The 11,409-nt window shown below is 36.1% G+C and overlaps 1 protein-coding gene across 3 annotated transcripts in view; it reads left to right on the top strand.

Moving 5' to 3' along the window:
* Positions 1-270: 270 nt before the first annotated feature.
* GRIA4 (glutamate ionotropic receptor AMPA type subunit 4) overlaps positions 271-11,409 on the top strand; it is a gene marked incomplete at both ends in the record, with an annotated part of 362,750 nt that continues 351,611 nt past the window's right edge. For all 3 annotated transcript variants that reach the window (XM_080931806.1, XM_080931807.1, XM_080931808.1), the window contains 2 exons: positions 271-358; positions 1,570-1,728. In XM_080931806.1, coding sequence (XP_080787932.1) covers positions 271-358; positions 1,570-1,728 — 247 coding nt within the window. The remainder of the gene's footprint in view (positions 359-1,569; positions 1,729-11,409) is intronic.

Raw genomic sequence — 11,409 nt, 5'->3', positions numbered from 1 at the left:
TTCTCTCCCCTCCTCTCCCCCTCCCTCCCTCCATCTCTCCATCTCTCTCTCTCTCTCTCTCACTCTCTCTCTCTCTCTCTCTCTCTCTCTCTCTCTCTCTCAATCTCTCTCTCCCTCTCTCCCTCCCTCCCTCCTTTCCTCCCTCCCTTCCTCCCTCCCTCTCTTTCTTTGAATTTTAGCGCCATCGTCTTCAATGCCTCTTTGAAAAGCCTTTAGCAAGAGTGTGAGAGAAAGAGAGGAGAGCGCGCGCCAGGGAGAGGAGCAAAGAAGATGAGGATTATTTGCAGGCAGATTGTCTTGTTGTTTTCTGGATTTTGGGGACTCGCCATGGGAGCCTTTCCGAGCAGCGTTCAAATAGGTAAGAAGTCTGGGGCTGGGGAAGAGGTGCATGTGGCTAAAGTGAGATAAATGAGTTGCAGATAAGCAATCCTACAGAGGTGCCTTCCATTTACCAACAGACCTTGGTGCAAGTTCAGATAGACACCAGGTAGCACACCCAACCCTGACTCAAGTTCCTTCTTGCTCTACAGTAGGTTAAAGTAGGAATGAAAGAAGTTGAGGAAAAGAGAAATCAATCAATCAATCAATCAATGCATAAATAAATAAATAAATGGACTTTGTATATTATAGTACATTTCTTTTAAACACGTTTTGGAAGAGCAAGAGGAAATATCGAGTTTTATTTTGTTTTTCGGTTTTCGTGTTTTTTTCTGTCTTCTTTTTTTTTAAACCCACGTTTGGCTATAATGTAAGCTGCAGAATTCCCCGTTACAGCAGGAGACTGGGGAGAAAGGCGTTTTCTGCCCTTACCTCTTGCCTTCTTGCCTTGCCACTTGGCAGATTAAAAAGTTAGAGCCTTTTCGAGCAACCTTTGCTGGTTTTATTTTGCCTTTAACTTAAGCTTCTGCTCTTTCCTGCCCCCAACCCCGTTTCTCGCGACCCTCCCTTCCTCCCTGTGCTTGCCTTTCTCCTCTCCGGTCTGTTGATGGGACTCGGCTATTAAATTTCTTCCAGCCCAGCCCAACCTAAAACACTGCATCATTTGTGTGTGTGTATGTGTGTGTGTGTGTGTGTGTGTGTGTGTGTGTGTGTGTGTGTGTGCTGTGCACAAAACCGAATTGCGCCAGTTACACAAATTCGGGGGCCAAACTAAGTTCTCCCCCTTCTCAACCTGCTCTCTCCTGTGCCTTCACACTCCTTTGCTCTGGTCCTGTATTTTGATGGAAATCTCTGTCTATTCACCTGCATACTCCCCGCTGGAAGAGATGTCCTGATACAAAGATGTGATGGGAGAATCCTAAAGAGCGCAAGGGAAAGAAAGCAAAGCACGCTAAATGGTCTCAGAGGTCATTGTGATCATGACAGACTGAAACATGAAAAAGCCGAAATGCCCTGAAGACTAAAACGTGAAGCATGCACTGCAGGGACAAAAGGCAACCCCTAAGATATTGAAAAAGAGCTCTTTAATTATGTGTGTTTGCCGGCGGAGATATGTTTGACAGTCATGGGGCTAGGTGTGACATTTAAAACCGGAATCACTGAATGAGTGTTTTCTGCTGTCTTTCATAGGTGGTCTCTTCATCCGAAACACAGACCAGGAATACACTGCTTTTCGACTGGCAATCTTTCTTCATAATACCAGCCCCAATGCATCTGAAGCTCCCTTCAATTTGGTACCTCATGTGGACAACATTGAGACTGCCAACAGTTTTGCTGTGACAAACGCCTGTAAGTGAAATACAAATTACAGCTAAATTGGAAGCGAACTGAAATGAGCTAGTGGGAATTCTTTCTTTGTTAAGAATTTTCTAGAAGAAAAATTCAGATTCCAACCATGATGTTAGAAAAAAAAAATCATAGTTAAAAAGGTTTAGTCTCCTTCCTTTGCTTCTTTCTCTTCCTCCTTTCCTCCCTCCCTCCCTTTCTCTCTCTCTCTCTCTCTCTCTCTCTCTCTCTCTCTCTCTCTCTCTCTCTCTCTCTCTCTCTCTCTCTTTTGACCTTTCCTGCCTTTTAATCTTCCTGCCTTGGTCACATAAGCTGAATTCTTCTATTACATGTAGTTCCTGTCTTCTGAATGCTAGTAAAAACTGTACTCGGTTTAGTGTTTTATTCCATTCTTTTGCCTTCTACTTCTTGATTTCTCACTGAAGTAAGTAACTGTCTTCCTTTTAAATATGAAACATGCTCTTCCCAGTAGTAAAAAGCATGGTGACGATGCCAGAGAGTGGTGATGTGGGAAATACATTTAAGTCAGCCAGTAGATACTACATTAGATCCAGTGATGTCATTGGAGGCTTTTCTGCCCTTATGTTTGAGGTTGTACATGTCTCTTGCTATCTTCATGGATGTCTATTCATGGAACTGCATGGAACCTACCCCATTACCCACCATTATTGTCTCGGAGCTACCTGGATTCTAAAACCAATCCAGATGAATCTCCAACATAATGAAGCCAAATGGGTGACCCCACAGGATGCTACTGGGAACGGTTGTATCGATGGCCCCCATTAGGATTTTATGGACTTGTTGTGGGGGAAAAGGCTAACTAATTGCATTAATGTAAAACACTGAGATGTAATCCATCTATGGCATTGCGCTTGCTTTGGGTTCTTTAAGTGTGGACATGTTTCAGATGCTTTTTGGTTTTCTGTGCATAACGACTTCTGCATTACAATGCTTTGGCATTATCTGAGATATGTAGAGTTGGTTCCTGCATAAAACGGTATGTGCTTTGTTTCTACTGCACCAAATTTGAAAGTCTCTTAATTAAAAATTGTTAGGACAAGAAAATAAACTGAACACAGAAGTGTAACAGAAACTAGGTTTAAGCAAAGGAAGTTATCCATTTTATGAACAGTATTTTCATTCATATTTCTTTGTCATTAATTCATCTACCAGATAACAGGATGGCTATTTCTTTTGGAGATTTATTTACTCCTACATTTTAGAACTCAATTTCCTGCAGGTGTTGAAGCTTTTGGCAGTTTAAAAAATGTTCCAGTTAGGTTGTTTGTTTGCTTGTCTGTTTTTGTCAAGTTTTGTCAATACTCCTATACTCACTACTTGGTGACAGATGCTTGTTTGTTTTACTTGGTGATAAAACTGATGGTAAAGCAAAGGGGGTTTATTTTAAGCCAAAATACATGGGAATTATAGCTAGGTTTGTGGATAGTTATCTATACATTTTATGACTTATTTTCAGCATATGCCAAGTATTAAATGAGGTATCAACATTTTACACAATTCAACTTGAAACATTCTCTTTAAGAAGTGATTGTCATTTATTTATTATTATTTATTATTCATTCATTCTTATTTTCTATTAATTTCATGACTCTCTTAAGATTTTGTCAAATGTTACCAGCATGGAAACTAATTGATAGTCCAAATATATTTGAGGACAGATAATCCACTGAAAATTACATTTGAAAGATATCATTTAATTTCGAGTAAGTTTTCTAAATGTTGTAGAACACTGTGATTTGTTTTCACAAATTAACATCTCAACAGCCAAAATGATTGCACAATGACATTCAAGCTGTTAAAACTCTAAAGCACTGAATCTTTTGCTACCAGACCATTAGTTAACCTCATTTACTACCACTTTTAACTAGAAATATTTTAGTTATGTAACAAAATATGCATGAAATGAAGAGGTAGTGGCAAAGCAAAGGTAAATTGAGAGCGTGGCAGCTGGTTGCATTTTAATAGAACTTGAAACGTATGAGATACAGAGGATATTCTTCCTACATGCAAACACTGAGGGAACTAAAGTAACTTTAGATATGTTCAAGTTTCACAGTGTTGGCAATTCAATGTTTTTCACATTCATATACAATTAGTTCTGTGTAGACGTATAGAAATATGTTTAAAAACAAATTTTAAATACGCAAAAATGTTTTCTAGAAAAAAAAGAAATATTTATTCTTGATAAATTACTATACCAAATGCCCTTTATGTAAATCCAAGCTTCATTTGGGTGCAGGCGGTGGAGAGTGTGAATCAGGTGCTCGGTGCTTGTTGAATATAGAGTGACACAAAGCTCATGCACATATCCCACTTAATTACAGGTAAACCTAAGGAACACCTATAGGTCAACCTAGTTTCTCAAACTCTATGGGTTTTAGTACAAAAGGGTCAAAATAGACCTTGAAGTTGAGTAATCTGGAAATCTAACATGCAGGGTTTTTTTTCTTTGTAATGGCAGAGACTGATTTTCCAACATGTAATTTTAGAATGAATATAAACAATATTTGTTACACTCTAATATTTTAATTGTAGTGTTGTCATACTGAATCTTTACCAGCATAAGTCTTCTCTGTATGACTAAGAAATATTAGTCAAAGTACAAATGTACAAAGATACATTTCTTTTATGAAAGCTATGCTCACACCAAAAACAGATTTAAGAATAAGATGTGTTGGTTACCTGTTAAAAAGATATAATCTAATGCTGGTTATCAGGACCAAAACTAAGTTAGTCTTCTAAAAAGCACCAAACTACTAAATATATAGAATTCCCCAGCTTATAAAACTGGACATGATTAATTCAAACAGAGCAATTTTGGGGGTCTAAATACCATATTGCTGGAGGAAGCAGTAATTTTATTGTTAGTTATATTTTATCTTCAGCAGTATTTAAATTAAGTTAGTGCTTTTTGTTCTTAAGTATTCGTAGTGATAGAAAGTAAAATTTCACTGGGTATTATAAAGGAAATTAGAAGTATAGATGATAAAATTATAACCATTTCAATTAAAGAAAGTATAACATGTGGTACTTTTCCTCAAAAATTGGGTGTCAGTGGATATATACATCATTTCATTATTCTCATCCATAGAAAGCACACAAAATAACGAAAACAAATATCTCAGACTTATATAATCAATATTCTCTGTGTTCATTATTAATTCAAATCTTTAAATAAATATATTTTGTGTAAGTATCAACATTGTTCTATCTGTAGAAAATTGATAATATTCTTACAAAACATTTGATACAACTCACAGCAGACTAACTTTGCAGATATATTTTCACTATTTAAGAACTCTTTAGCTGGAGAATGGATTTGTTAAATTTACGAAAACTAGTAAACAAACAACTGAACTTGTTTATAACCAAGCTTTCTAAAATACAGAAACATTTGCGACATTACATATGAATTTAAGTTACCTATAGGAACAGCATCCTGTCAGCAATCACTTGATGGATCAGCTATGTGACATCACCTTCCTATATCCTGTGTGGAGAATGAGGCTTTAAGGTAAAGATGGACATTGGGAAGCAGATGATAGACCAGATATGTAGCTAAAACGCCAAAGAGAATGACAGAGTTCTCGACTGATTTCTCCTTTCACCATCTTAGGAGAGGACCACTTGACCGGAATGTTTGTTTACCTAGTTTCTAATGCTGTCCTTTCGTTCTATTTCTCTGCTTAGACCATCTGCTTAATTGTTTATCAGATGATGACAGAGAAGTTCGGGACATTAAAGAATTGTAAATTACACTGTCATAACCATGAAGAACATAGTTTAGTTTTGAGATGCAATAACATTCTTGTCGCACATGCTAATGAATAATTCATGATCCTACTGCCTCAGGCCTCCTAGGTGCTGATATCAGAGGTGTATGCCACCACACCTCATACCATTCACATCTTTCTTTTTTTCCTTTTTTGTTTTGTTTTGTTTTCTGTTTTAAAGACAGGGTTTTTATGGGTAGTCCTGGCTGTCCTGGAACTCATTCTGTAGATCAGGCTGGCCTTGAACTCACAAATATCTGCTCATGTGTATTCTTTTATCAATGGTAAATCTAACTTCTTTTGTTGTACAATTTCCTTGCAAAATTTAAATATTCAAGGGCAATGGTAAAAGTCAAAATGTACATAAAATATAGTTGTTCGGTTTCTTTGAATCTACAGAGAATATGAGATTACATACAATATGCTTCATATGAGTTCCCTCTTAAACATCAGGAAGAGCATGTTGAGGTTAAGGATCTCCTACTATCAAATCTGGAGTCAAATTCAACAGTGCTCAAATATTGTTGTTTCTCTTCCACTTTTGGAATATCAGGTCTTACAAGAGACTGCATGAGGGTACAATAATAATCCTAAGCAGGCTGAAGATAGTGTTTATCCTTCAAAAGAGAGATATCAAATAGACAGTATAAGTAAGTGTGCTTGCATTTGCTTTTAGAAAAATGTGCTACCAGGCTGTGATTTATTGGGCTTTATCGTTTGAATAGATAGAAAAAGCTTAAATTGCTTTAAGTTATTGTTTAGTCTCATGATATTCTATGTCCCCTAAGACATATCTAAGCTTAATGACAAAATTATGAGTCTCATTGCTTCAGTTGCATCTTTTGCAAATAACACAGAATTTTATAATTTATAAAATTTAGAATTGATATATTTCAGAGTGGTTACATGAAAAATTTGGAAACTTTCACAAAATGTAGAAAACTTTTTACTTGTCCCCAAATTGGTGTTTTGCTAAGCTCTGTTTATATCAGGTAGAGGAAAAGAATGTTCACTTCCTTCCAGTGAGAAGTCATTTTTCCATCACCCATTTATCATTTGCCTATCTGTTAAGATTTATCCATATTTTGCATACAAAGGAATTCCATCATCTTTCTGGATTTTAAAGGCAAATTGCAAATGAAGTATTACTTTATGTTCTGAGACCGGGCTCTAGTTTTAGGACTGCTTTCACAGAATATGATTTAATTTGCTTCAGGTCAATTACACTAAACAGTCTGAGAAGACAGGCCTTACTTACACTTTAGCTGTATATCATCTGGCTCAAAGTAGTTTCTTTGCTTGTCCGAGATTTTAGGTGTTTTTAATCAGGTCTTCTATGTGCCGCTCCAACAAACTTACCAGGAAGGTTATGCCAAACAAAACATCTGTATTGAGATTGCTCAAATTGAACAGAAGAAAATTTCCATTTATCCTTTCCCTAACTGCAATATTTTGAAGGCAATAGAGCAAGGCAGTTCTGGGCAACATTAATCACATCCCAGTGACTGATGGAGCAAAGATAAAATCATATTAGGTAAAGAATCCTTTTATTCATTTATGAGATTAAATGATGGATATGTCTATTTATTCATTAAACATATTCAGAAAAAGAAATTCTACCTAAGATACTATGCACAAACCTCAGAATGCAAAACATTTTAGTAGTAGCTGATATCTTTCATGAGCTTATACTGGGGTGAAAGAGGCAGGTTAGGTCCTGTATAAATTATGACAAAGCAAGAAAAAGCACCATGAAGGGAAAGCTTCTTGCTATGACATAGAAGAACACAGGAATGGTGAGTCCACCAAGCTTGGCACATCTTGTTGTTGTCTAATCAGGGTTTCATTTCAGCCTCTAGCTGAGTCATCTGAAGAAAGAACAGAGAGCAGTTACAGGAAGCCAGGTGTTTCTGAGCTTGTTTGGACTGGGGGAGTAAAAAATGCATAAGGGAACAGGTGTGGCAAGAAACAAATTTCTGTGCATTTGCAGAAAACCTACAGCTATTTCAAGGAGACCCCCATGGAAGGGAAAAGAATACTCATAAATTATTTGAATTTCATAAGGACATGATCAAATTTGCATTTACAAAGAGTATAGGGTGGCAGAAGAAAACATTTTGGAAGGATAAATAATGAAAAACGGAAGTCCCATTAGTTAAATGTCAGAGTAATGCAATTTAAAGTGACGGATGCTTAGATTAAAGTAGAAGCACCAGGAGAGAGAAGAACTCATATATTCCTAATACAGAATGTTTGTCAGGCTTTACTGATTGGCGAGGTCTGTGTGACAGGGTGGCAGGAAAGTGGGGCAAGAATAGACTCTTAGCTAACATCTAATGTCGTTAGGAGAAGAATGTTTTACTGGTGATACTGACTAATGAACAGAGTAGACACACCAGCACGGTTCTGGGTGAAGAAGGTGAGCATTATGTGTACTGGTTGTTTTTGAGCTGATGAAGGCTCTCAAGGACTATGCAGGGTGGAGGCCTCTCAGTTCCAGTGGAGAGCAGACACAGTCTGTGGAGGCCAGAGCCATGGAGGAAACACAGCAAGAAAGCACGGTGGAGCTTCCCACCCCTGAATGACTGAAAACTTACAAAGTGAGGAGAGAAAAATGGCCAAGCAAAGAAAGCTGAAGGAAAATGGGTCAGAGAGTCTGGAAGAAAAGTTGTGGGAATATGTTAAGTAAGGAGGATTAGCTTTCTCAACGCTGTAGAATCATGAACTGTAAGGCAAACTGTAACACCCTTTGTAGTTCATTTTATCTATTCTCTTTAGTGTGTTCATTTGGACTTTGGAAGAAGAAAAATATTATTTTTAATAACCACCCAAATGTTCTATCAATATATACTTTCTTGGGAAAGTTGCTTTAGATCATTTTTATCTTTTAATTAGAGGTAGGGAGGGGAAATTATCAGGCTTTTGAAGGACAGAGTTTGAATTTGCAAAATAAGAAGGTACATTTCTTAACACCCAGCTCCTTCACCTATTAGCAAAAGACAGGGATGGCTACCCAGGAGGAATTAAAGCAGTAAGGTGAATAGAAGAAAAATTCACTTGCCTTTAGAATTCAATGAAATTTTCAATTATAATGAACATTTTTTCAGAGTCAATCTTAATATTTCAATGTACTTGTATTTTCTATTTCGGTTTAAGAAAGGTTATATATATTATGCATTTTTGATACTTCATAGAAATGCTTTATGATCTCACAGATAGCTGTTTAATTTATATTCATAAATCCAAGATTTTACTTATCAGCCTTATTACATCCTAAGAGAGGAAACTTTCTATGGATGATTATTTTACATTAAGTTGAAGGATGGAAAGGAATTTCAAAAACTGTGTGGTTAGTGTATCATGTGTGAATATACATTTGCAAAGGGATAGTCTTCGATGTTTGAGCAACTTCTCTCAATGAATCTCAGTCACACAAAAGTCCTAGTACTACAGCTATCAAGGAACCTTCTCCAACTTAGATAAGATGTCCTTCATCTTTAGTTTTCTCACTTGAGTAAATTAGATTTTTATCTCTGAAATTTTTCTATGCAAACTGTGTCTCTTCTTACCTAATGGGAAACATAGTTGTATTTCTTTGAAGGGGATGCCTTTGGACTCATTTTCCGACTCTCCTACTGAAATCAGAAGGGCTTTAAGTGCTCTCCTTATGGGAAAGCACTGCATAACTTGTATCTGTTCTTTCTGTTTTTTTTTTTTTTTTTTTTTTTTTTTTTAGAAGAAGTTATCATTTTCTTTGTAATTACCACTTTTGAAACACTGTGTTTTTGAAAGTCGCTGGTGACGTTCAGTGGATTAAATCTAATTGTTTCTTGGTCCTTAGTGTCTTTGAATATTTGGCAGGACTCAGTGATGAGCACTCCCTGTTCTCTGAAACATATTTGGCCCCTGCTGATAATAATCATGATATTAAAGAGCTATTACAGGGGGTTTCAGCTTTGTGTTGCCTTCATTTTTATAAAACTATAAAAAGTAACCATAGCTTTTTATTGTTTAATAGCAATAGAATATTCAAACACTTAAGAAAATATACCCAAGACCACAAAGCACCGTTGCTATTAGAACTTAAGATCATTTCTCTGAACCACTGTATTACCTACCTGACAGCTACTCTTGTTTTTTTTTTTTAAATCCCAAACCAACAAAGTGACCTACAGCTTATGTGGCTACACATATTTTACACCTTAAAGTAAATAGTAAGAATTTATTTTTAATGATTTTCCATTGTGTCAGCAAAATGCCCTGCATTTTACCTCACCGGTTGATACTTCCATGAAAATCAAAATATCACGCAAAGGCTTTAAAAGTCTCACTGGTGAAAATTGAAACTCCTATTACTTCATATTCACAATTTCCTGTCACAAATGCTACTATTTAGAAAACATAATCAAATGACTCAACTGTTCGGCACTTAGGTACAGATGCTCTGTTAATTGGTAAACCTACGCACTTCTATAGGCAAATTATTTCATTTAAGAATATGAAGAACCGTGATTACTTTCTCTAAAAAATTGCTTTAAACTGTCTTTATCTGTCAGGCAATTTTTCTATGGTTGTTGTTGACATGTTTCCTAATTCTAAATAAATGAGGGCGACAGCTAAGGAATATTGACTTAAGTGTAAAGTGGTGAGTTTTTCAAGTGGCAACACGTGATGTCACTTGAGTAAACTACTATATCCTCAACAAAACACTCAATGATATATCAGAAATTATATGGAAAGAGGATTTGAGGTGTTTACCTCCTTCTGCTAATACATGCTGTTTCTCAAATGTAGAAAACATATATTCTAAGCTGTGGATCACTCTTATTGTACAGGTGCATGTTCGAAAAGGCAGCTTTGTCCTCGGAGATATTAAATGTGTCATGCTCTGAGTTACATTCATTTTTTGTATTTTTTATTTAAAGCCAACATGTTTATGAATTATCTTTTTTTTATAAATTGAACACCTTTATTTAAAAAACCAAAGATAAATGTACAGATTTTAAGCATTTTTGCATAAAAGTGTATGAATACATTTTTGTCAGTACTTGATTTTTTTAAAGGTTTGATAGTGTGCATTAAAATCTTACTAGTTACAATAAGAATAAAGTATATGTAAAATAAGATGTAACCTGGAATTAGTCAAAGTTTTCTTGGTGTGTAAAGATTAAACATAATGCTTTTTTATTTTTTGGCCTTTGTTTTTTCTTGAACTTCATATAGTCTGTGAGTTGTGTCTGGGGTGTTCAGAGCTTTGTGGGGTTAGTATCCCATTATCAATGACTGCATATTATGTCTGTTCTTTTGTGACTTGGTTATCTCACTCAGGATGATATTCTCTAGATGCATCCATTTTCTTAAGAATTTCATAAAGTCATTGTTTCTGATAGCTGAGTAGTACCCCATTGTGTAAATGAACCACAATTTTTATATTCATTCACCTACTGAAGGACATCTGTGTTCTTTCCAGCTTCTGGCTATTATAAACGGGGCTGCTATGAACATTGTGGTGCATGTGTCTCTGTTGTAGGTTGGAGCTTCTTTGGGGTATATGCCCAGAAGTTTATGAATTTTCAAATGTTTCAGTATCTTAAAGGCTTAGCACAATAAGGCCCTCAGGGGCAACATGTAGGCTCTTGCCACATTTTGATATCACTGTCAGCATTGTGACTGTTAACCAGCGTGAATACTCCTACAGCATAGCAACAACTCCTGGCAGTGAAATCATTATGTGAAATGATGTGGTTCTGCACTCTTAATTGATATGGTCAGATTTTCTCCTTTAACAATTGCTGTATAAATTTGGAACCTCTGGTATTTGAGAAGAGTTGTTTTCCCTGACTTGCTCACATGGCTCATTATTAATCTCTCAAATATTCACTTATCCTGA

Source organism: Micromys minutus, assembly GCF_963924665.1.
Source record: "Micromys minutus genome assembly, chromosome: 18".
NCBI classification, from domain to species: Eukaryota; Metazoa; Chordata; class Mammalia; order Rodentia; family Muridae; genus Micromys; species Micromys minutus.
Note: the sequence above shows the minus strand (reverse complement) of the source record. Positions and strands in the feature narration are given on the sequence as shown.